Source organism: Fistularia commersonii, chromosome 10 (assembly GCF_037954325.1).
Source record: "Fistularia commersonii isolate RoL2024-O1a breed Wild chromosome 10, RoL_Fcom_v1.0, whole genome shotgun sequence".
In the NCBI taxonomy this organism is placed as follows: domain Eukaryota; kingdom Metazoa; phylum Chordata; class Actinopteri; order Syngnathiformes; family Fistulariidae; genus Fistularia; species Fistularia commersonii.
In genome coordinates this window covers 18,762,592-18,790,423 of record NC_141293.1, presented here as the reverse complement: position 1 = coordinate 18,790,423, position 27,832 = coordinate 18,762,592, and the positions used below count along the sequence as shown (strand labels likewise).

General features: G+C 37.5%; 1 protein-coding gene across 1 annotated transcript in view; it reads left to right on the top strand.

The window, feature by feature from the left end:
- grin2aa (glutamate receptor, ionotropic, N-methyl D-aspartate 2A, a) overlaps window positions 1-27,832 on the top strand; it is a 192,635-nt gene that overhangs the window by 92,320 nt on the left and 72,483 nt on the right. Inside the window, exons 2-3 of the mRNA XM_086154213.1 lie at window positions 18,110-18,276; window positions 22,413-22,841. Of these exons, the coding sequence (XP_086010339.1) occupies window positions 18,110-18,276; window positions 22,413-22,841 (596 nt within the window). The remainder of the gene's footprint in view (window positions 1-18,109; window positions 18,277-22,412; window positions 22,842-27,832) is intronic.

Sequence of the window (27,832 nt, the reverse complement as noted above, 5' to 3'; positions counted from 1 at the left end):
GGCCATCATTCCTTATTTAAAAAAAAAACAAACGTTCTGCCTGCGTGGTGTTTTCGGCCTCCAGACATGAGCGAGAATAGATGCTGCATTTCGACAATAATTGGCAAGAATGAATGTGATTTATCAAGTATTTGTTTCTCCGTCCTATTTTGAGAAGATCCCAGAAAGCAAACACAGGCTTGTTGCTTAATTCAAACATTGTTGATCCTTCCATTTATCCAAGATTGTTCAATATCAGCACCATTTAAGCCTGTCAGGTGTCAGAGATTCTGTTGTAATAATTCAATAAAATAGATTTATGAAGCGCTATTGTTATTTATTCTCCCCATTTAACTTATCAATACATCACATATTACATACTAGCAATTAATCAGAGTTTAAGTTTCAACCGTGTGACCTAGGAGTAGCAAAAAAAAAAAAAAAAAAAAAAAAAACATACAAAAATAATGAAATAAACCAGACTGGCTGACTTCAATAGTCATTACCCAAAATATAATTCATATGCTTTTAAGTTAATTTAAAATGCATTGTGGGAAGCTGTTTGCAGATGATGAAACAGTTTTACTTATATGAGCGAAAACACCAGTTGGTGAAATTAAAGTAGAAATGGCTCGACAAATCGTGTTTTCAATGTTTATTGAAATAAACGATATTACAGTTAGGAGAAGAAAACAAAGTATTTCAGCCTCTGTATTGTGGATATAAGATCATTATATAAAGAGGATGAAGATAATGAATCGAACCTCGCATTTTCAGACGTAAAAAAAGCGTAAACATCACTGATATGAAAAATTTGAAATATTAAAAGTTAAATTATCAAAATAATTATAAATAATTATAATTAAAAGTTAGATTTCCCCTGCTGCTCCTTTGTTCATAACTTTGATTTCCAAATTTTTTTTTTCCACTTTTTTTCCACTTTTCTCTATCTATTCCTTTCTATTTGGTCTCTTTCTCTGTCCCTGAATATCTCACCGGTTACCTTTATCTCCGCCATTGTTTTTGTGTGTGTGTATATGTGTGTGTGTGTGTGTGTGTGTGTGTGTAGCAAGTGTGTACATGTTCATTAATATCCCTGCAGTCCACAGGGGTCTGATGGGAAGAGAAAAGCTCCCAAACAAATCACAGTCTTATCTCTTATCTGGTTCAGCCAATCATACGCTGATGTTAACAGTGACATCAACAAAATGGAAGAGAGAGTAAATGAGGAGATGAAGAGAAAAATCAACCCAGATATTGGAAGAAAAAGACACAAACAAGCAAAAAAAAAGCAGAGCGGATGAAAGCAAAGATGAAAGAAATCGACAGTGGAAGGAGGATCAGAGTGAAGAAGGACAAGGACAAGGCTTTCGCACGACTAAAATAGACTAACTAACGCACTGTATCAACAACTAACTGTGAGAAGTGTGTGTGTGTGTGTGTGTGTGTTGTATTATTGGCCTCAAATCACTCTCTCTTTAAAGAGGATTTCAAACTTTGAGACTGATAAAGTGGGTCAGAAACTGCTTTCCTTGTCTTTTGCTGATAGGCAATTCTAAAAATGAGGCATTATTTGACTTATTGCCTGGTTTGATATATTCTAGTGCAATGGGAAGCTTTTTCTCTGCAACTGGCTCGCGGAAAAGGATGTTTTTTTCTCAACTCCTTGCGACGTTTTTTGGCAACAGATGGGATTTCAGTGACCGCGCACATTCGTGTCAAAGGTTGATTGAGGGAGAAATGAAATGAAGGGATTTTTTTTTTGAATAATTTCTGTGAAACCTTTTATTCATTGTGTTTTCATTCATAGTGAATGCTTTCAAATCTGTCTTTAGCCACTATTATATATATGTTTGTGTATAAGTGAGAATGAGAACACCTTAATTTATCCCGAAGGAAATTGTTGCGACAGAGTTTCAAGCAAAAACATAACAGTAATAGAATAGTAGGAAGGAGGAAGAATAAGAAATACAATGAAATATAAATTGTCTTAACTGTTTTAAGATCTTAACTCCAAAGATTTGAAGATTCCAGGCGGCTGAGGGAAGAATAAAGTCTAATAAAGTATAAAGTGTCCTTAAGGAATAATAAAATGACTGAAAAAAAATACGTGCATTTAGCAAAACATTGATTTAGATTTTGCCAATTAATTACCCAAAAGGTTTCGTTTCATGGGTGCTTTTATTCTGTTTTGCGGAAATCGAAAAAAAAAAAAGGTGAGGAAATCTTGATCCTCACAACAACATTATCAGGGATTAAAATTCCAACTGTAGATTTCTGTAAATATGTGAAAACATTTTCCAATCCAACCACTTTTACACTATTTTTGCAGTGACAGTTGGTTTTCGTGTTCTGAATTGCCACCTGATGTCTTTATTTTAGGGACTATGAGGAAAATAGTACAGTCTCTGTAATTATGCAATACCTATTATGGTTTAAAATGTAGGGTTAAATAAAACTGATTTTTGTTAGTATTAGGTTTCAGTTGAAAGTGCAATAATAAGAATCCTATTCCTATAAGTGCAATAATAAAATGACTGAAAAAATACGTGCATTTAGCAAAACATTGATTTTGATTTCGCCAATTAATTACCCAAATTCAGTAAAAAGTTTTGTTTCATGGGTGCTTTTATTCTGTTTTGCGGAAACTCAAGAAAATAAAGGGAACACCTAAAAAGCACACTGTAACTCCAACTGTTCTGTTTAGGAGTCGTCAGCAAAAATATTTCACAAGAATATTTCATTCACTCAGATCTAGGATGTGTTATTTAAGCGTTCCCTTTATTTTTTTTTGAGCAGCGTATATTCTAAAATCTTTGTTGGCCGCTAAATAAAATCCGCGTAGTTCGAACCTGGCCCTTCTCATGTGACCTAGTTGCGTCTCACCCCCTGTTTTGCAAGAGCCGTGATCTTTCCCCTCACGACTCCAGTCAGATGGTATTACTGCTCTCAGTCCTCATACGAGACGCCAGCGAGGCGGCATGAGTACGACCCTGATCCTCCAAGATGTTTGTTAGCCTCCAACCAGCGTCATTGATGACTCATTTGTGTATTCCGTCACAGCTGGATATCAACCAGGGGGCCGTGCAGATTTTGTATCTTCCTCAGTATTCAAAGTGTGTTGTGAGGCTTCATGCAAACTGTTTTTTTTTTTTTTTTTATTTATTTAATCTTCTCTTCTTCTTCTACTTTTGGCTTTTCCCTTCAGGGGTCGCCACAGTGAAACAACCTTCTCTATCTAACTCTATTCTCTGGATCCTCCTCTCACTACATCCATAAATCAGCTCTTAGGTCTTCCTCTAGACCTCTAATTCCAGCATCCATCTACCGATATATTGATTTTCCATCCTCTGTCCATGACCCAACCGTCTCAGTCTGGCTTCTCTGACCTTCTCTCCAAAACATCTAACACGTGCTGTTCCTCTGATTGACTCATTCCTGATCCTCTCCATCCTGGTCACTCCCAAAGAGAACCTCAACATCTTTATCTCTGCAACCTCCAGCTCTGCCTCCAGTGTTTTCGTCAATGTCACAGTTTCTAGTCCATACATCATCGCTGCTCTCACCACTGTCTTGTACACCTTTCTTTTCACTCTGGCTGATGTTCTTCCATCCGACACTTTTTCTCCACCCATTCCAACCTGCTTGAACCTGTCCTCTCCATTGCTCTTGACTGTTGACCTCAAGTACCTGAAATCCTCCAGCTTCTTGATCTCCACTCCCTGTAGCCTCACCGTTCCACCCGAGTTCCTCTCATTCACATACATATACGCCATCTTGCTGTGACTAACTTTCATCCATCTCCTTTCCAGAGCATACCTCCACCTCTCTAGATTTTCCTCAACCTGTTCCCTGCTCTCACTACAGATCACAATGTCATCTGCAAACCTCATGGTTCATAAAGATTCCTGTCTGATCTCATCTGTCAGCCTGTCCATCACCACTGCAAACAAGAAGGGGCTCAGAGCTGATCCCTGATGGAGTCCCACCTCCACCTTGAACTTCTCTGTTACCCCTACAGCACACCATACCAGTGTCTCACAGCAAGCATACATGTCCTGCACCAGTCACTAACATACATCTCTACCACTCAATACTTCCTCATACAATACCAGAGCTCCTCTCTTGGCACCCTGTCATATGCTTTTTCTAGCTCTACAAAAGCACAATGTAGCTCCCTCTGGCCTTCTCTGTACTTCTCTGTTGGCATTCTCAAAGCAAATACTGCATCTTTTCTTTTTCAAAAATATATATTTGTATATTCATGCCTCGATGCAGATCCGGAATCCTCTGATGACCAACGGGATCTCTGCAAATTAATTTCTCCACCGGACAAGTCCTCTTAGATTGGCTGAAAACATCCCGTACTTCATTTTCACACGGCACAGAAGTCAGAAAGGACGCGAGCGTTTTCGGTGGTATGTGGACTCACAAGACCTGGAAGGTTATCGTGCACAAAAGAGCAAACGAGTATTTGATGACATTTATCCAGAATGGTATGTTTTGAACGAAATGTTAAATGATTTTAATTTCAAAGTTTTAATCGTTCGTCAACAATTGTAGTGAAAAAAAAACAAACAAAAAAAAACGTATAAAATAATATTATAGTGAAAAAAAAAATCGATCACACTCGTACGATTTGGAGGAAATGGTATGATGATTGTCGTCATTTTTTTATATTTTTTCTATCAATGAAAGTTTGAGATATTGGCGTAAAGGCTTAGCCTATAAAATTCCAATTTAAATGATTGTTTCTCTTCACGTGAGGTAGGAATTACCTTTGGGAATCAGAGACTGCCTCTAAAATGTCCAAATCAAGACCCTTAAAGACGAGGTGACAGACTTTATTTTCTGAATCCATGGTGACCATGAGACTTATCTGTGAAATCACTGATTCAGCGATCACAGTAACCTGTTTCCTCCTGATGTTTTATCATTGCGACTAAAAAGGGCTGAACGGAGAGCAAAGACCTCAAAGACCCGACTGATCTACAACATCTGAATCACGTCACACTGGTGTTTTGACTATATCTGATTCGTCTTTATGTTTTTTTTATTTTTTTATTTTTTTTACTATGGGATTTGAATCCCGTCCCGCGGGATCTAATCTTAAGTGTTAAACATGCTCTGAATCACACAAAGACCCATTCAAAGTTCCCGACTCGGGTTGGCGTAATATAGATTTTCAAAGCCGGGGAGTACATTCTGAAATTAATCTGTCGTTATACGAAAGCGGCGTTTCATCATTCCATTTCAACGCTATCTAGCGGAATGTGTTACTGTAGGGACGCGATCTACTGTACGTGCGCCTCCGAGGGGGATAATACTGCTCGCTGTACATTTGGACGGCATTACGGAAAGGGGGAGTTACTCCATTGTGCGCTTTATCATAAATAGTGCATGATTTGGACGGAGCCCAGATCACCGGCGTCTCCGAGCGGCGATCTGCAGAGACGTTTTAATCCCGCGTGCGGAAACGCGATCCTGTAAACTCGATTCTCACGTGGCGTTCGGGGATGTTCACTGAATATTCAGTGCCGTATTTTATTTTGTTCTCATCCATAGATTAACTATCTGTTTTCTGCAATCCGTCCGGTTGTACGTTTGGACAAGACAGTGGTGAGAGTATGACAGGGTGGCAAGACAAGAACTCTGGTATTGTATGAGGAAGTCTGGAGTGGCAGAGAAGTATGTTAGACTGGTGCAGGACATGTATGCTCGCTGTGAGGTGCGGTGTGCTGTAGGGATAACAGAGAAGTTCAAGATGGAGTTGGGACCAGCGATGCTGTACAGTCTAGAGACAGTTGCCATGACGAGAAGACAGGAGGCAGAGCTAAAGGTCGCAGAAATGTCGATGTTGAGGTTCTCACGTAGCGTTCAGGGATGTTCACTGAATATTCAGTGCCTTATTTTACTTTTTTCTCATCCATAGATTAACTATCTGTTTTCTGCAATCCGTCCGGTTGTACCTTTGGACAAGACAGTGGTGAGAGCCGTGATGGTGTATGGACTAGAAACTGTTACAATGACCAAAAGACAGGGGGCAGAGCTGGAGGTCGCAGAGATGAAGATGTGGAGGAAGTACAGAGAAGGCCAGAGGGAGCTGTATTGAGTTTTTATAGACGTAGAAAAAGAATATGACAGGGTGGCACGAAAGGTTATTGAATGAGGCAGTCTGGAGTTACAGAGAAGTATGTTAGACTGGTGCAGGACATGTATGCTCACTGAGAGCTGCGGTGTGCTGTAGGGATAACGGAGAAGTTCAAGATGGAGGTGGGACCAGCGATGCTGTATGGTCTAGAAACAGTTGCCATGACGAGAAGGCAGGAGGCAGAGCTAAAGGTCGCAGAAATGTCGATGTTGAGGATCTCACGTGGCGTTCAGGGACGTTCACTGAATATTCAGTGTCGAATTTAACTTTGTTCTCATCCATAGATTAACTATCTGTTTTCTGCAATCCGTCTAGTTGTACCTTCATCGTACCGTCTCTCTGCTTTGCTCTTTTGTCCAGAAAACCCCGTGACCTTTCTTGTGACGACAGAAGGTAGATCGGGCGTTAGGGAGTTCCCTCTGGGTCCTGGGTGTGTTTCGGCGTGTAAAATTGTGTGTGCTGTTAACAGATATGGTTTGATGGACTCCTCCCAGGGGTGCTGTCCGTCAACTTGGCCAATGGAATGCAGCCAGTTACTCTGCGGGCCCTGCTGGCAGCCAATCAAATTGAAATGCCTTCGGACAGCACTGGCGTTTTCTTTTCTTTTTTTTTTTTTGGGAGGGGGGGCAGAGCTCTTTTTCTGCACTTTGTCAATGTAAAAGAGACTCAGTATATAAGAATTCATAAAAATCGCTCTTGTTCAGTCGTTCCTTCTCGGAGCTGCAATACCGACCATGAATACGACGGTGCGGATGTGAGTGGGCGCTGCAGTGAGTACAGCGAGAACTGTTAAAAGATCATTTTCGGCAAGGTCGTGCTCTTTCAGTCGCGGATAAAGTTTGTGCTAAAAGGATAATGAGGAACCCTGTAAAATATGGTTATATGTTTGTGGAAGGGATCCAGTGTCTTGTCACTGAGGTCGGACCTTCTAATGTTCTGCTGTTGTATCTTTACAATGACTACTAATTTGTCCCCTTGTGGTTTGGATGTGATAAAGAGAGCGTTTAATCACTGCAGACGCTTTTTTCTCCCAAGTTTAATCCTTCAAATATGGTTTTTATGAAAACCCTCTCCACCTTAATTCAACTCAAAGTGCTTAAGATTGTTCCCTGACACATTCATACTCATAATTTTACCGCAAATTACTTGTCGTCGTCAGTTAAGCCCCGCGCAAGCAGAACACTTCATGTATGGCAAAACGAAGACACCGAATAGAATTTCTCCTTTCTTTTTTCTTTATCATTTCCCGATTTGGTGTATTATAGTGGAAGTACTTCTCCTCCTTTTTGCAGACTCTCATTCCTAAGTCCCCTCCCTCCCTTTCGCTCACTACTTTCCTTTCCCTTTCTTGCTGACATCACTGTTTGGCATCTTCACATCCATCTTCCAGCCTCCGCCTACGGTGCGTCCTCTCGAATGTAGGTCTCTCGGTGTCAGTGTCTGTCTGTCAGTGGTTGCGGTGATGAAGCACTGATACTGTCAGCATAGTTAGTGTCGGCCATAAGAGCTGACTGATGCATGTTGGTGTGGGATTATCAGCACCTTATGTAGCATTGATTTACCCGCACAGTATGGAGGTGTAGCGAAGTCACATGTTTTACCCTTCGGCTCGATGTTTCGTCGGTCGAAGGGGGGAAAACCGTTTGTCCGAATCCACGATGAGGACTTATGGCTTCTAGATTTAGAAGATGTTTAATTTGTATTTTCATTTGCATTCCTATGACAATGTGGGAAATGATGATAATCCGGTTCTGGCTCAAATGGTGATCAGGTTTATAATCCTTGGAACCGAGGATTTTGAGCCATCGCCAAGGCAACATGGCCCCGGGTGACTTGGCTAAATATACCAAATAATACGAGTTCCCAAGTTAGCAACCTACTCAGTTAACAACAACCCAGAGTTACGACTTTGACAAGTATTAATTTAACAAAATATCTCAAAGTTGCGTTGTGTATGTATAAACGGCGAGCGCAGTGGCAGCGCAGTCCGGAGTGTAAGCGGACCCTGATGTTACTGGGTACGTAGCTTTCATTTTGTAAACTTACAAGAGAATATAGGATAACATGAACATTTAAAAAAAAAAGTTATAAGATACAAGAGAAAATAAAAAAAGATAAACATCTCGGCTAGGTTGTGTGTCTAAACTGAAAAATCGTATTGTTTACATTTTGGTAGCAGTCGATAACGGAGCGTGAGAACAGCACAGGGATAAGAAAGGTTTATTATAACGGTTTAATAAAAGATCCGACTCTATTGTCAACATTAAGCTAGTCAAGGGGTCGGAAACCCGCGGCTCTTTCATCTTTACACTGCGGCTCCGAGTGGCAAATAAATAAAATAAATTATAAATCTTTAATTGAAGTATATTTCATTTGTGTTAATTCCTTTTTTTTTTAATTTTAGTTCTAAGCTGGAAGATTATTGTGATCTTGAAATATTAAATAAGATTATATTTATTATTTTTCGCCACTCAAAATAACATCATACTCACGGAAGCCGGTATACCCGCCAGCCGGTAAAGTCCCGATTTCCAGATGCTGTGCGCAGAAGTTCAGGAGCAGAAGTCCCGTAAACAAGGTAAAATGAATATTTATGAAGATATTTTGCAAATATTCATATTTTTTTATTGTTTACTGACAGTGATTTTTTCCTGATTTATTTTCAAAATTAAAGTCAAGGCTCCGCTAAACGCTCTGAAAGCCCAAAGCTCAAAATGAGTTCATTACATAGATAAAATTTAATTTTCTCTGTAATACTTTGTGAATTTTTATACAAAGTGTAAAGGTTATAAAACGCAATATATACAGCGGTACCTTTATTTCAGACGTCAAAAAGTAATTGCGGCTCCCAGTGTTTTCTTTTCCGAGGAAACCGGGTCCAAATGGCTCTTTGGGTGTTCCGGGTTGCCGGCTAACTTGGCTAGGCTAACTTGTAACTTCCCACCCACAGTAGGTTAACTTTTAAGCTACGGTAGGCTAGCCTAGCGTAAGGCTATACGGTATACTACCTTTATATGAAGATTTGAGTTGACATTGAGGGAATCCTTCGGTTAACCACGTGGAACAGATCATCGTCCAATTTTTTTCCATGTTGACCTCAGGTTCACCTCTCTGCACACATTGGAAATCTGTTCCCTGCATCCCCTTCACCAATTCTGAGAGCAAGTTAGAAGCGATCAGGGTGAGCATTAAGTCACGGGCTACGGTTCCTCGCTTGAAAGTGGTTTGTGTCCTTCAGGGTGAGAAGAGAGTTTCTCCTTCAGGTGAACATGTTCAAGAATTCTTTGGTCTTGTGGCAGGCGGGAGTGTGAATAGGACAGCCTGATTGTCAGCAGCGATGCCGCTTCATCCGTTAGCCACGGTGAAAAAGTAACCCTGGGTTCCAGGTGCCCTGTTACCCTCAGTGAAGCCTGTTATGATCTGCAAAACCTGTGCACGATGTGCTTTTTAACCTTTTCCTACCCTCAAGTTTCAATAAAATAACATTCTTTTCACATTTTTCCACATACTACTTGGGAAAAAATAAATAAAAAAATGACAATAATATGATGATACAGACCGCTGTATAATATTTAATCGTGGTCCTCATATATGGGCAATATTTTCCACTCATGGAGCTTATGTCCTTGCCTACAAACTTGTCAACATCATCATCATTATTATTATTATTATTGTTATTATATTGTTATTATTATTATTATTATTATTATATTGTTATTGTTATTGTATTGTCGTATCATAGTATATACTATACATCATTTATTATGATTATTTTGTTTGATTATTATTATTATTACTATATTATTATTATTATTATCATTGTTATCATTATTATATTGTCATATCATGGTATATACTATACATAATTTAATATGATTATTTTGTTTAATTACTATTATTATTATTATTATTATTACTTGTAATATTGTTATTGTAATTACTGTTATTATATTTTTGATGCTAATACTACTAATAGTACTGTTGCCACTACCAATAATAAAGATAATTAAAATAATAATCATAATAATAAATTGTTTTTAGACCCTTCGATCTCAATGAGAGCCTGGGAGAGGCTGCAGCATCTCTGACTGACTGCAAGACAACAGAAGATAATCGATAGAAAATAATAATAATGATAATGGATAATAATGGTAATCATCATCATCACCATCATATTTGCCCAACGTTATGTTCTACACCTTTATTTACTTTGGATTGTTAGTTTTATCCCATTCAGCCTGAAATGATGTTTATATTATTTTTTTTTTTAGAATTGACTCGGCAGGATACACGACCTCTGCCCTCCCAAAATAATTTTTCAGTATGGATGATTATTTATACAGACGTGTGTGTGTGTGTGTGTGTGTGTGTGTTTTCTGCCTAATTATACTTTCAAAAGAAACCATGTTTGAATAAGTAATCCTGACAAAAAAAGTCTTATTTTCATTGAAGTATTACTTATGGATTCAATAAACGGCTGCATTGAGTGCCGGGCTGAGCTGAATCACATCATGCGAACACCTTTTTTATTGCTAGTTGACATTTTCTTTCATCTATTCTCTTTTGTGTTCAGTCAAAAGCCAAAATGTAAGAGAAAGATATAACTGCAGGAAAGCAAAGCGCAAAACGCCCGCGAAAAAAGCAAATGATAAGCGATGGGTACAAAACTAGAACTCCTTAAAAAGGCAATGGGAGCGATGTGAGAGAAAAGAGGAGGGTAATATAAGTAGATGTGCATATTGATTATGATGGTCGTTTCCTAATGTCAAATAGCTCTGAGTTAAGCTTTACAGTAGCAAAATGTCACGGTAAAGAATAAGCAGAGCAAAAGCAACACTTGTATTCACGTTACCCTGCTGTGTTTCAACAGTTTGAACAAATAGGTCAACATGGTTGGTTTCAAAATCGCATGAGCAATTTCCACGTTAACGAGTTTCATAGAGTCTCTCCTAAACATCTAACATGTGTTGTCCCTCTGATGGACTCATTCCCGATCCTCTCCATCCTGGTCACTCCCAAAGAGAACCTCAACATCTTCATTTCTGCGACCTTTAGCTCTGCCTCCTGTCTTTTCGTCATGGCAACTGTTTCTAGACCATACAGCATCGCTGGTCCCACCTCCATCTTGAACTTGTCTGTTATCCCTACAGCACACCGCACCTCACAGCGAGCATACATGTCCTGCACCAGTCTAACATACTTCTCTGCCACTCCAGACTTCCTCATACAATACCAGAGTTCCTCTCTTGCCACCTTGTCATATTCTTTTTCTAGGTCTACAAAAACTCAATACAGCTCCCTCTGGCCTTCTCTGTACTTCTGTGTTCTTCCTCAACATCTTTCTCTCTGCGACCTCCAGTTCTGCCTCCTGTCTTTTTATCATTGTAACGGTTTCTAGTCCATACAGCATCACTGCTCTCACCAGTGTCTCCTCCACCTTTCCTTTCATTCTGGCTGATAGTCTTCTACTTGACACTTTTCACCACCCATTCCAACCTGCTTGAACCCGTCTCTTCACTTCTTTTTCACAAGTACACACAAGTTGACTCCAAGTACCTGAAATCCTCCAAATTCTTGATCTCCACTCCCTGTAGCCTCAGCGTTCCACCCGGGTTCCTCTCATTCACACACAAATATTCTGTCTTGCTGCGACTAACTTTCATTCCTCTCCTTTCCAGCGCATACCTCCACCTCTCCAGAATTACCTCTACTTGTTCTTTGCTCTCACCATAGATGACAATGTCATCTGCAAACATCATGGTCCATGGAGATCCCTGTCTAATGTCAGCTGTCCATCACCACTGCAAACAAGAGGGGGTTCAGAGCTGATCCCTGTTGGAGTCCCACCTCCACCTTGAACTTCTCCCCTACAGCACACTGCACCACTGTCTCACAGCGAGCATACATGTCCTGCACCAGTCTAACATATTTCCTCACACAATACCAGAGTTCCTCTGTTGCCACCCTATCGTATGCTTTTTCTAGGTCTACTAAAACACAATGCAGCTCCTTCTGGCCTTCTCTGTACTTCTCAATTAGCCCTCTCAAAGAAAATACTGCATCTGTAGTACTCTTATTTCACTATGTGAAACAAGAGTGGTAAAAAGTAACCCTATTCTCATCATTGCTTTGTGGATTAAGTTTTTTTTTTTTTTTTTTTTTTTCCCCAAACAAATGTGCTCATATATAATGTAAAATTGGTTTTATTCTGCTGTGTTATAACAACAAGTCATTAATCGGATTGCATATATTAACTCTTGCTCCAGCCAGCACAGATAACGATGCACAGTCATAAGCATCCATATCACTGTTAAACACTGGTAAAAAAAAAAAAAAAAAAAAAAAGATTTTTTGCTTTATTTAATTTGCTATAAGGAAGAAAATGATGTGCTCATCCTATATTAATGTGATGAAAGCTATCTGGAGGTGTGAGTTTGTGGCCCAAAGGAACCTTATTAGAACAGATGGGAGTGGGTGGGAAATGTCCATGGGCAGAGGAAAGAAAACACAGAGACCCCGGTTGGAGGGTTAACCAAAAAAAAAAAAAAAGGACAACAGAGAAAAGAGAGGAGGATATTGGACTTACTAAAGAGGAGAGGGAGATCGGAGCAAACACCAAGACCAAGATAGAGAGGGATGATGCTCTTTTGTCACTGTTTTCCCATGAGGTGAGTGCTTGCTAAAAAATACTGACAGATAAACCATGCAATAACGCACACAGAGTACATACAAATATGCACACACACACACACACACACACACACAGGTACATTTTGAATAGGTTGTCTCCAGTCTCACTGCATTACCCGCCAAAATTGATTCAGTAAAAGCCAGAATCATTGTGGCTGCGGTGGTGTAACATCATTTACAGGCTTAGTCATTGCAAGTCAAGGATTTGATCTTTAAAAGAAAACAAAAAAAAAAGGAAAAATTAGTCATACAATTTTGATTATCTAAAATATTTCTAAAATATTTATAATTATAGTTACCACTACCAATAATAAAGATTATCAAAATAATAATCATAATAATAAATTGTTTTTTGACCCTTCGATCTCAATGGGACAGGCTGCAGCATCTCTGTGACCCCTGACTGCAAGACAACAGTAGATAATCGACAGAAAATAATTATGATAATAATGGATAATAATTATAATCATCATCATCATCACCATCATATTAACCCCACGTTCAGTTCTACACCTTTATTTACTTTGGATTGTTGGCTTTATCCCATTCAACCTAAAATGATGTTTATATTATGTTTTTTTTTAGAATTGACTCGGCAGGATACACGACCTCTGCCCTCCCAAAATAATTTTTCAGTATGGATGATTATTTGTACAGACGTGTGTGTGTGTGTTTGTGTGTGTGTGTGTGTGTTTTCTGCCTGCTTATACTTTCAAAAGAAACCATGTTTGAATGAGTAATCCTGACAAAAAAAGCCTTTTTTTTGTTGTTGTTGAATTATTACTTATGGATTCAATAAACGGCCGCATTGAGTGCCGGGCTGAGCTGAATCACATTTGATCTTTAAAAGAAAAAAAAAAAAAAAAAAAAAGAAGAAAAATAAGTCATACAATTTTGATTATCTAAAATATTTGTAAAATATTTATAATTATATATACAGTTTTCTTTCAATACGTTTTCTGCAAATATCAAAATCTATCTATCCATCCATCCATCTACCGTCCACCTAATATTTAAAATTTTGGATTTTAACATTGTCCCTCCATATATGGTTCTTAACAAGCCTGATCATTTTTCTCGTCAAGATAACATTATAATAAAAGAAAAAATGAAAATCTAAATTTGGAGCGTGAAATAAAAACTTGTTAACCCGCCTCGTCACAAGAATTTTCCAGATTTCAGCAACCTACTGGATTCTTTCAGCATGGCGTTCTCCCTGTGACTGGATGGGTATTATAAACGTCCCCCGCTCGCCTCCTACGAACCCAAAACAGTCAGCAGGTTAATTAAAGAGACTAAACTGCATGTGGGTGGGATTGAGAGTGGATGACCGTATGTCTCTGTATGTGGTCCTGTGATTGACGGCTGAACAAACCTGGGCGTCACTCTGTGACCGCCATAATTAGCTTTCCCTGTAAAATAGCATGCAGGGTAAGTGGTCTAGATAATGAATTAATGAGTGTTTTTTTTTTTTTTTTCACATATTATTTCCCCCCAAAAAATAAAAATAAAAATGCATCACCATAAATGAGGCCCATAAAATATCATGTGGAATATTTTCTATTTACCCCAATAAAATCTTTGTAATCAATCTTTGTAGTTACAGTTAACAGTTAAGGCAATTCATATTTCATTGTATTTCTTATTCTTCCTCCTTTCTACTATTATCTATTACTGTTATGTTTTTTTACTTGAAACTCTGGCACAACAATTTCCTACGGGATAAATAAAGTTGTTCTCATCTCATCTCAAAAGAGGAATATTATCTTTTCCAGCGAAGGAAATATTTACTGAAAACATGGAAAAAAATGGAAAAAAAATGGCACGATTTTATTTAATTTGTGGGACATCCAGCCCGTCAAGTAGCACTTATATTACACTTTTTGTACATTTGAATCATCAGATTTTCTATTCTCAGCCGATCCGTTTGGCAAAATAGTAATAATATAATAATATAGAGACAAAATAAGTTGAACTCGAAAGAAAGCGCTATCTGGCACGCGCGTCTTTAGACCTTTAAATACAGATAAATGGAAATATCAGAATGATGCATACACACACTCACACACATATTGTTCTTACAATATGAATAGGCTGATAAGTTTACGTCGAAATTGTATTTCTACAGTCACTCTTGGAGGTTTTACACTTTGTATACTCTTGTTCCTGTGTGTCTCATTAGATCAGACAGTGTATGATGCTATCAGCAGCAGAGGATATGAGAATTACTATTTATAACACACCCTGCTTCAAAGGGCAGGTGTGTTTGCGTCTATGTGCGTGTTTTTTTGTGGACGCATGCGTGCACGTCCTGTGGGTCTGCATGTGTGTGTGTGTGTGTGAGTCTTAATTCTCAAATGGAAAGCCCGGGAATGTGATAAAGTGCGAGTGAAAAATGTAAATAACAGACTTGTGTTTGTACGGCAGCAGGTGTTTGTGCGAGTTGAAAGCGCAGACATGTCACACTTGACAAGGGTGAAATGAGAGGATCCGATTGGCTGTTTTCAGATGTCACGGATCGTCAGCGTCCCAATTAAAAACAATCGTATGCTGCTTAGTCACTTGATCGGGCTTTCTCGCTCTCTCTCCATGCGTTCTATTCGTGCCTGAACTCAAATTCCCCCCGTTTTGTCTATAATTTAATCTCTTTATATGACTTGTCATACTGTCAACACTCAGTCGGGGACCTACAGAGCCGCAGTTATTCCTGTGTTTATGGTTATATCATTTATATCTATTGGGTCATGCCAGGAATTTGAGGTACTGGAAGTGAAAAACCACAGCAACACGGTTTAAAGTGGGTGTTGCAATTAAAAATCAAAAGAGGCCAAACTGTTGTTCCTATATTTTATCCCGTCTGATCCACCAGGGTATTTTTAGCCTTACACGTGTTTATTTTGTTAGCTTTCCATTAGTCTGTAGCATAGCGTATTTAGCATAGCATGCATCGAATTCAACATTTTGTAAAAATTGAATTATTTATAGACTTCAATATCACGTCAACGCTAAAAAAATGAAACAAAACAGAAGCATTAAAAAAAAAAAAAGAAAAAAAAAATTACAATTAAGATGCCTTGCCTACATTTTGACATTTATTAGGATTATGCATACATTTTTTCCTTCAGAAATTGTGGGATTCACAGATTTACTTACAAAAAAAACCTTGGGATTAGAAGAGAAAACATATAAAAAATGATAAAAATCTCAGTGATACTTTGAAGATTTATTCTGCTTAAAATTTGTCAATAACATTTTCTAAAAATATAGATGTCATCAAAAAAATGAAAGTCATGGTTGTTCCCTATGAAATGGACAGGTGCTGTAAAAAAAAAAAATAAATAAAATAAAATAAAACTGTTGCAAGATTTAGTTCCAAAAAAAGACCTTGGGATTTAAAGAGAAAAAATATAAAAAATGCTAGAAACCTCAACGATACTTTGAAGATTTTTTCCACTCAAAATTTGTCAATAACATTTTCTATAAATATAGATGTCATGGAAAAAAGTCATGTTTTTTCCCTATGAAATGGACAGGTGCTGTAAAAAAAAAATCAAAAAGACAATAAGCCTCACTATCCAAAAAATAAAATAAAATAAAACTGATGCATAATCTTAATTAATAAAATAAAGCATCACATTGCATGCATACAATGTGTGTATTTATGTAAGTCCTTGTATTCTATAACATTCCCTGGCTGGTCACTTCTCTGTAGCAAAGTCTGGGAGTATCGGCCACTGCAGTGATGGAAACAGGAAGTGACATGTCTTATAGCATGACCTCCCTCCTGTCCCACCATGCTCCACCAAGGCTTCACTTTCTACCCCATTAGAACAGACACACACACACACACACACACACGGATCCACGGGCAGCCTATAAAGAGCTCTTGAATCTGAACATGGAGGGAAACAAGCTCACGATCAGATACGATGCTATGATAGCGCGCCGTGATATAAGGGGGAAACACTAACACAAATAACGCAGTGAAGACGCACATCACGCGTGTTGTGTGGAAATTACACGTGACGCATGCACTGACATGGTTAACCACTCAATCGATACATCGCAGCTATTTTTAAAAGTAAACTAGAACGCGTAAATTTAAAATAATGTAAGCCATGGCAAATAAACCAAGAGAAAGTTTTTTTTTAATTTTTAATTTTATTTTACCAAGCCTATAAGTCAACATTTTTCAAAATTCATCATTCGTATTTATATAGCTATTTTGATATAATCCAATATAGAAAATGTGATTTAAAACAAACAAACAAAAGAACATCTAAATAAAAAAAATCATATAAACAAAAAGAATTCAGGCTGCTTAACAGGCAAATGTAAGAAAAATGCATGATAGCATGTATGTGGTAAATATAGAGGAACGCGTTAAAATATGCACATTGGATTATCATGTTTATATGTTTATTATCATATATTTTCTTCATCACTTTGCAATCTTTCTGTCGCCTGTCTTTGTATCACAAGCCATGATTTAAAAGCTACAGCCAGAATACACAAGAGATGCGAGTTTTTGTGTGATAGCTGCACAAACCCTCTGTTTCTTCTGCTATTGCACATCACACACACACACACACACACACACACACACACACACACACACACATATGCACACACATACCTGAACCTTTATCAAAATCATAGTGTCAAGACAAGATGACGCATTTGTGAACTGTCTGACATTTCAAGGTAAAACATCCAAATGTGCACAGACACACACACACACACACACCAGCACATGCACGCGTGCACAAGCACGACATGCAATACGCAGCAAGAGATAAGGTAGCGCTTTGTCATCCCACACATTTAGATGTGCTACATGCTCCTCGCTCGTTATTTTTGTCCCATTTCACCTCATTTAATAGCCGTAATAATGACTCATTTAAACCGACTCTTCCGACATGATAGGAGTTAATTTGTTCACCTGCAATAATGCGCCTCGGCTTTGTCCTGGTGTGTGTCTGAGTTTTGATGAATAAGTGGTAAAATGATTCTGAGTCAGGTTTAATGGAGTGAGTCAGAGTGAATGTAACCCTCGTTCTTAAGAACCAAACCTACACATTCCTGCTGCTTTTCCACACAATCTTCTTTCTGCGTAATTTAATTGTCTTAAACCTCCCATTCGCGGATGTGTCGTGTGTTTGATTTGGGTGAAACAAATGTTCGCGTGTTTCTGGGATTCTTTTGTGAATATTTGAATAAAACCCTGAGATAAATTTTGGTATGGGTGTTAAGTTCTCTTAATTTCAACGTTGCCGTTTCTCGTTTTAGGACGTGAAATCGACCTTCTTCCAGTTTGGCGCTTCCATCCAGCAGGAGGCGCTGCTGATGCTGAACATCATGGAGGAGTACGACTGGCACATCTTCTCCATCGTCACATCCAAGTTCCCCGGCTACCAGGAGTTTATCAACATCCTCAAAACAACTGTGGACAACAGGTAACCCCCTCACACACACACTCACATTATACAAAAACACACTCCGTGCAATACATAAATGAAATGTGTAATCGCCGTGTAGAGGACTTTCAAATAAATCTGAAAATATAAAAATTGTAAATGACAATCAACTAAATGAATAAATAATAATAATAATAATAATAATAATAATAATAATAATAATAATAATAATAATAATAATAATAAATAAAAATAAAAACGACAGTAATAATAATGATAATAATAATAATAATGATAATACATAAAATAATAATAATAATAATGATAATAAATAAAATAATGATAATAATAATAATACTAATAATAATAATAAAACAACAACGACAATAATAATAATAATAATAATAATAATAATAATAATAATGATAAATAAAAATTGATACGTGGACACAACTGTGGACAACAGGCAACTCCCTCACACACACACTCACATTATACAGAACATATATTTTCTGGGTTGAAACTCACTCCATGCAATATATAAATGAAACGTGCCATCGCAGTGTAGAGAACTTTGAAATAAATCTGAAACAATCAAAATCATAAATGAAAATCAAATAAATGAAAAAATACTACTACTATTAATAATAATGATAATAATAATAATAACAACAATAATAATGATAATGATAATAACAATAATAATAATAATAACAACAACAATAATAATAATAATAATAATAATAATAATAATAATAATAATAAACTTGATAAATACATTGATAAAAAAATAGATAAATAAAGTTAAATGAATAGATAATTATGTCAATTGTTTGCACTTATTTCCCGCGCTCCAATCCCTTGATTGTTTCCACCCGTTCCCAATTCAAGCGCCGTATACATGGTATATGTTGTATGTATGTGTATGTGATGTGGAGTCACTTTGTTATGGATTTGTTCCAGTTTTTGATGTATTCTCCGTTTTCATGCCAATTATGTGGGTTTTTTATATATGTGTATTGTCAGTTTTTACCCGTCTAAAGGGCATTTCCTGTTTTGTTTTATGTGTGTCTTGTTTCTATCCACCTTGTCTCATTACCCTAGTTGTGATAAAGAAACTGTGTTATGGGATGAGGATTTTTCAAAAAACAGTCTCTTAAGTTTCTTCATTGAATGAATATTATTATTTTTTTTCTTTCTAAAAACCAGGGGTTTAGCATTGGTTAGCGCTTCGGCCTCACAGCACGAAGGTACCTGGCTCAATTCCCATGTGGCGTTTGCAAGTTCTCCAAAAACCATACGGCAGGTTCGTTGAGGAAACTGCCCCGAATGCAGAGTTAATGTCTCTGCATGTGATCCTGGGATTTACCGGTGACGGATCCAGGGTGTACCCCGACTCTCGCCCAGTGACGGCTGGGTTAGGCTGCAGCGTGGATGGTCTTAGCAGGTTATCCGATGCTAAAGCTATTTAATTCACCGAATTAACACAAATTTCATGTCTTTTTTTTTTTTTTTCTTCTGTTGCCTCCACACCAGCATACCCGTCAGAAGCCGGGAAATAGTCACGTAATAAAAAATACCGTCAGGAAGTCAAGGTAATCTTAGGAACCAAAAGCTAAGAAGCTAAAGCTAAAAAGGTTGAATATACAGTTTTCATTCAACTTGGTTGTGAGGTTTTGAAAAATGAACCGCTCTGATTGGCAGTGTGATGATTTATATATGAAACATGCTTTTGTAAAAACAACAAAAACTAAATCTAGGCCTTCTTGTTGCAAATCTACTTTCGGTGGCGTTGAGGTGGAACATTCAGAAGGTCAATCTCAACATAGTTTTAGTGTATTTCATGCAAAATGTCCTCAGTTTTTTTTTTTTTTTTTTTTTTTTTGCCTTTCAGACTCTTTTTCCTCCTTATTGCTGCTTTTACTTTTATTAGTATTGTAGGATTTTAGCTCCCTTTCCATTCAATTTATGCGCCACTAAAGCCTGACATACTGCATCTTCATACAATTAGAAGGGATTTCTTAGCACCTGCTAGTGGTAGCAAACGCACACAACACCAATCGATGTGATAGAGATCCGTTTAACTTAAAATCCTTTATTTTCTTATCAAACCATTTAACAGTACATTCCAGATTTTCCATTTTTTTTTTTTTTTTTTTTTTTTGCAGAGCTGGATCTTGTTGAAAGACAAATTTTGGTCCCAAAAACCTAATTTCCAAAGAGCTCAATGAACATGCACAAGAAACAAATGCTCAGGTTTCAGGAGATCAAGATATAATAATATTCATCATCATTCATTCATTCATTAATATTCAAACTAAGATTAGAGTATAGCATAAGAACACTATAATGGCAAAAGCAGTTAAGTTTTTTAAAGGTATTTCAAGGACACCCTCCCCTCCACCAATACTTAAATAACCCTAAATCAGGCTTTTGTGCTACATGTGACACTCGTCTGTCTTTTACACTTTTGAGCCGTTTCCAGTGATTTCTTTTTCATTGAGCGAAAGATAAACAGAACAACCGCACCGGAACGCAGCGGAATAAACTTCTTGGCAGAAAAATGAGATTAATGATGAATGTGCAGTGATCTAGAGACCCCACCAAAGGGGGGTAACGTGATTGTAATCCTTGAAAAATAGCTGGTGGCTATTTTTTTTTTTATTTTTTTTTAATTGAATGCCATTTTACTTTTCCTAGCCAAAGTAAATATAAATCAATAATTGAAAAAAAATTAAAAAAATACTGTTACTCGTCAATGAGCAATGTTTCTATGAAAGGAGGCTCTTATTTGGAAGCATCTTCCCAGCATGCAATTCACTTTGTAAAACGTCTAATATATCTAATGCAACATTTTTGCTAATATACATGTATTTACAAAAAAAAAATAAAAAATAAAAAATAAACCTCCGATGAAATTTTCTAAATTTCTAAATGAGATTATACTATTAACATCCCAATATTTATATTCATGCTTATTTCAGTCTTGGAATAATTGACATTGTGTCCTATGAGGGGAATTTTGGGCCCAATTACCTGTTGTCAATTTTCCACGGCGGCTTCCAGTCACTTAGCAACTGCCAGGCGGTTTAAATATCACAGAACTTCCATCATCTCAGCAGAAAATAAATTGGCCAGTCAAGTTGGAGAAACAATGCTGACCCAAGCAGGGAAACAGTTTGGTAATTGGAAGCGCCTCCGTGAACTGCAGCCTCTCGCAGATAATGAAACAACTAAAGGGGATTCTCTGGATTTTTACAATAGATGGCTCGTAACAAATCTACAGATTGCAAAACGCAATTTTCTATTATTTTACCGTTTACAGTTTTCATGATACAAACTCTCCATTTTTTTTTTTTTTTCTTGCCAATGTTTTAATTGGTATTATGTATCCCCTTTACGTGATAAACATGCAGTACATAAAAATACGTTTCCATCATTTTTTAACATCATTAAAGAATTTATAGGATTTATTTTAATCCCGATCAAATTTGCGGATTTTGTTTGGATGGTCAGTGAAGCTAACACGGTTTCACGGCTACAACATGAAGATAAAAGCATTGATTTGGACCAAAATGTGTTTCTATCCGATCTGTCGTATTTAAATCATCAATGTTGACCCCACATTGTAAAAGAACAGAAGCTTTAATAAACTATTTCCCCCCTAAAAGCTGTGATAAAGATCATTTTGTAACAGAAATAACTGAGATTGCTGGGAAGCACTGCAAATCAAACAAAGGCTGTTGTCAAAATGAACATATTTCCATTTCCAGTTGGTTGTTTGCTCTGCAATAGAAGAACTTTCACCGTTTTCTGTGCATCTAAAATCACAATTGAATATTGTGGAAAAGTTCAAAAAGCCATGAGTACTTTTTGCAAACCGCTGTAATTGTGTTCAGACACTGCATGCATCCTTTCATATTAAGAGTCGTTCATTTAGTTGTGTGGGCTGGCACCGGCTGAGCGCTGTAATATGGTACAACTTTTAATATTTACATCCCATTTAACCCAAACAATAAGCGCTCAACACAAATGATCATTCACGCCGCACTTAGCGATCACATCAACCGCCGCAATGGATCATTAGAACCGCCCTTGCAGCACCTGAGCAAAGTCAATTGTCTATTTAATTCATAAAAATCCTTTCGCTTCCGTCCTTGTTATCCCCGCCGTAGTTTTGTAGGTTGGGATCTGCAGAACATCATCACCCTGGACGCCGTGGAGGAAGACAGTCGCTCCCAGATCATGCTGAAGAAGGTCCAGTCGCCGGTGGTGGTGCTCTACTCCTCCAAGGACGAGGCCGTCTACATCCTGGAAGAAGCTCGGTCGCTCGGCCTCACCGGCTTCGGATACATCTGGATTGTACCGTCTCTGACCACCGGCAACCCGGAAATAACGCCCGAACAGTTCCCGTCCGGGATGATTTCGGTGTCGTACGACGACTGGGACTACCCGCTGGAGGCCCGGGTTCGGGACGGGCTGGGAATCATCACGTCGGCGGCCGCCGCCATGTTGGATGAGTACGGGGACATTCCGGAAGCCAAGACTTCGTGCTACGGCCAGATGGAAAAGACGACCAAGCTGCCGCCCAGCGCGCTGCATAAGTAAGTAGGGCCGCCGTGCACGGATGCACTGCTGAGACGCGTTTTGTAATTAACAGTGCATTTTGTAATAAACGTCCAAAATGTCATAACTTTTTCATTTCATTTCGTAATAAAGCCGCATTTTGTAATAAATTGCCCCAACTATTGTACATATATATTTAGTACATATTTTGTACTAAAGTTTGCCGCATTATCTAATAAGTTATTACATTTTGAGAAGATTATCACAAAATGCACTTGCAACTTTTTTATTCTCTAGGAAATGTAATAACATGGAATTTATAGAATATTCTCTGTTAATGCAACCTTTGAATAGTGTACTGATAGTAATTGCTAAGTACCGCTATTAGGCTAATACACTGATACTAATAATAGGCCTAGCTTTTACAAATACTTTAAAGTAAAATAAAATACAATTAACAAATAATTAAACTATGCTTTGCAATTTTTATTACATAATCCACCATCTTATAACATGTCCTAGAGAATAATTCCTTTTGGAATAAAGCCGCATTTTGTAATAAACTGCCGTATTTTGTAATAAATTTTGCCGCATTATGTAATAAGTTATTACATATTGAGAAGATTATTACAAAATGCACTTGCAACTTTTTTATTCTCTAGCAAATGTAATAACATGGAATTTATAGAATATTCTCTGTTTGGACATTTTGGATGTTTATTACAAAATGCGGCTCAACATGGTGTTGCAGCAAGAGAATAGTGTGTCCTTGCTGAGCCGCATTTTGTAATAACAGTGCATTTTGTTACAAACGTCCAAAATGTAATAACGTTTTCATTTCATTTTGTACTAAAGCCGCATTTTGTAATAAACTGCCGCATTTTGTAATAAACTGCCCCAACGCATTTTGTAATAAATTTTGCCACATTATGTAATAAGTTATTACATATTGAGAAGATTATTACAAAATGCACTCGCAACTTTTTTGTTCTCTAGGAAATGTAATGACATGGTGCATTATGTAATAACAATTCTAAAGCATAGTTTATTTGTTTGTTAATTGTATTCTATTTTACTTTAAAGTATTTGTAAAAGCTAGGCCTATTATTAGTATCAGTGTATTAGCCTAGTAGCAGCACTTAGCAATTACTATCAGTGCACTATTCAAAGGTTACATTAACAGAGAATATTCTATAAATTCAATGTTATTACATTTCCTAGAGAATAAAAAAGTTGCAAGTGCTTTTTGTAATAATCTTCTCAAAATGTAATAACTTATTACATCATGCGGGGAAATTTATCACAAAATGCGTTGGGGCAGTTTATTACAAAATGCGGCTTGATTACGAAATGAAATGAAAAAGTTCTCACATTTTGGATGTTTATAACAAAATGCACCATTATTGCAAAATGCGTCTCAACATGCGCTTGTGTGCACGTGTTGCGACCGGATAAACAACTTGTTTACCTTGAAATTGCAATGTTTAAAACGCCAAGAGGATTGAAGCGCTAATAAACGCAGAGCGCGTTCATTTCGGACTTCCCCTCAGTAATTATCCTCCAAGTTTCAAGCAAGTTAAGCACGGAACAATGCAATTACTGAGAAAAAAAAAAAAGAAAAAGGAAGGGATCAGAAGTTGGAACTTAGAGAGAAGAAGAAGTGTGGGAGTCAAAGAGTGAGAGGATGACGGGATGGAAGTGAGGTAGTAAAAAGAGATGCGAGGAAAGAAACCAAGACTGGGAGAACAGCGGGGCGTCGCTACAGATGAATCTCTTCCAAAATGGAGGAGTTCCTTGATGAGTCCTTCTGTTCTAGTTCTCCTTCTCATCTCATGCTTTCTCTCTGGCAGCCAGTGGGAGATGTTGCAGAGCTTGCCAGCTCTGTCTGTCTTGCAATATGGTGGCAAAGGAGAAACATGCAAACACACATGATTTTGCTCCATAGAAAAAAAAAGGGAGGATTTATAAAATCAGGAGCGTCTTATTCAATCCACCAAAAATAATAAATAAATAAATAATGATTCTAAAAAATGAAATAAAATACAAAATAATAATAACTGTCTTGCAATACGGTGGCAAAGGAGAAACATGCAAACGCACGTGATTTTGCTCCCCAGAAAAAAAAAAAAAGGCGGAGGAACTATGAAATCGGGAGCGTCCAGAAAAAAAAAAAAAACAAACAAAAAAAATAATAATTAAAAAAAAATGAAATAAAATACAAGTTGATAATAACTGTCTTGCAATATGGTGGCAAAGGAGAAACATGCAAACACACATGATTTTGCTCCACAGAAAAAAAGGGAGGAATTATAAAATCGGGAGCGTCATATTCAATCCACGTAAAAAAAAAAAAAAAAAAAAAAAAAAAAAATGAAATGAATGAAATAAAAAGAAATTAATGAAATAAAAATGAAATAAAATAAAATAAAATGAAATAAAATACAAAATGAAAAAAAAATGAAAAAAAAAAAAAACAAAATGAAATAAAATACAAAACAATAATAACTGTCTTGCAATATGGTGGCAAAGGAGAAACATGCAAACACACATTATTTTGCTCCACAGAAAAAAAAAGGGAGGAATTATAAAATCGGGAGCATCTTATTCAATCCAGCAAAAAAAAAAAAAAATGAAATAAAATACAAAATAATAATAATAAAAAAATTAGATCATTTGGAAAACATCTGAAGAATTTAATGTTTTTAGATGTGAAAAAAAAAAAAAAAAAAGTGTCCAGTAGTTTTTGCAGAATGGGATCTGCATGATATCTCCCACGCGTCGCTTCCAGATCGTGCCGAAGAAGGTTCGGCCGTCGGCGGTCGTGCTTGAAAAGTCCACACAAATGATTGTGAGGAAAATGAGGAAAAACATGTCTTGTATGGACCTGATTATATAAAACCGGGAGTCAGCAGAACAAACAGAAAGGTTTAAGCACCAACCGGAACATTAGGATAAATGGGGAAACGTTTGGGAACGTTTTGCAATACCTCAGAGGACAGAGACGCTACAAAATGAGGTAAGCGAACAAAAAAAAGGGGCCTCCTTAAACCAGAAAGCACTCAAAAGTGAGAAAAATGAGCCAAATCTGAAGAGTTCACATAAATTCCCATAAGCGTGACATTTACAATGTGTAATTCATTTCAGAAAACAAAAGCAATGCGGTTGCGTTGTTCATAGAAATCACTCTAATCTGTGTAAGACGGTACAAAATGACAGAAAAAGAGAGAATTCCTTTTATCCTTTTTACGTTTGAGAACAAAAGGGACGTGTTAGAAAACCAACCGGATGGCCTTTGCGTCAATGTCATTGCTGAAATTCACTTTACATGAAAACTTTAAGAAGCTCTAAACAACGGTAAGGGCTGCCTTAAAATGGTTAGCTTTTATTTGATGTCGGTTGCAGTTCTTGTTATGAACATGAAACAGGTTTCTAAAAACACTTCCATCAAATTTGGAACGGTGCAAAATAAACAATCTCGGCACTTTGGCACCTTGTTTTCAGCTATTTTCCGAGCAAGAAGTGCATTTTTTAATACGGCGTCCTTTTTTTTTAAAGTTTTTATGGGTTCACAGCATTTTCAGCAAATACATTTGTCATAACATTTTGACGTGCAAAACCGTGAAGAAAAAAAATAAATTGCATTAATAATGAGGCCGTAATTCATGTCGGTGAGTCATTTCCTGGGTGCCAGTGCTTTTCCTTCTCACTCGCTGCCTTTTTCAGGCCATTAGCTGAATAGAGGTATTATTGTTGTGCCTTTTCAGCTTTGACAAATCCAAATATCCACTCTAATAGAGTAAACTCAGCCACCTTTTCAGCCAAAATGCAAATGCGGTGAAGTCCTGGGGGATTTAGAAGCAACCTCATAAAAAAGAAATATTTTGTATATTTTAGATTAATTTCAGCCACATTTTCAACAAGTCGCACGCCCAGCGTCATTATCCATCAGTTGGAGATCATAAATTAAAATTAATGGGGCAAGATGGCTTCGCAGTTTACACTCAGCACAAAAGTAGTCACTGCGGAGTTGGACTTTCTAAAAACAAAAGACACTTTTCCCCGATCCAATAATAATAATACAAGTCGCGTTGTATCCTAAGTGTCAATCTTTCCCCGTCTAATGTGCGACTTCTTTCACATCAGCAGGCGGTTGATTGCGCAGAAACCACGTCACGGTTTTTTCCGTTTTTGGAAACAAAGGAAACATTACATTTGGCAGACGCTTTTATCCAAAGCGACTTACAATAGAGGACATAAGGACTGCGAATACACTTGCAAATACACAATGCACAGGAAATATACAGAACAGTAAGCTGGGGTTAGTTTTGTTTTTGTTTTTTGTTTTTAAGACAAAAACGTACACACACACACTGCATAGCCTAACTTGCTGCCTAACCTGATCTGGGGCATCAGCGCAGTAAAAAGTCCTGAAAGAGAAAAGTTTTTACCTGTTTCTTGAAGGTTGAGAGAGATGATGCTCGTCTTGTTGCTTCCGGAAGTTTGTTCCACCACTGAGGTAGTAGAACTGAGAACAGTTTTGCCTGAGATCGCTTAGAGCGAGCAGAAGGTACTGCTAGTAGGTTTGTATTAGAGGAACATAAGGTCTTATCATTTGGTTCAGATATGCTGGACCTGTTCCTGAGGTGGTTTTGAATGTCAGGGTCTTGTGCTTGATCCTGGCAGCTACTGGTAGCCGGCGCAACTGGACGAACAAAGAAAACCCTCATCAAAACGATTTTTGACGCCGGTTGAGGAGAAATAAAGGTCACGCGTGGCGTTTGCCCATTAAAAAGCTTTGTACGCAAGTAGAACGACCTTAAAGTCAATTATAAACCCTTGTTTACATCGCCTGCGTGCATGTCGACCAACGTCTTTGCATGTCAGCACTCATGTAAAGAGGTTACGGCGTCCAAACCGCTCGATGTGCGTTACAGTGACACGTCAGCCAGCGTCTCCGAGCGTTAATTCATTTTTTTTTTCCTCCCTTTCTCTTTTTTTCCGCAAACTGTACAGCGATTGAACGGTAAAT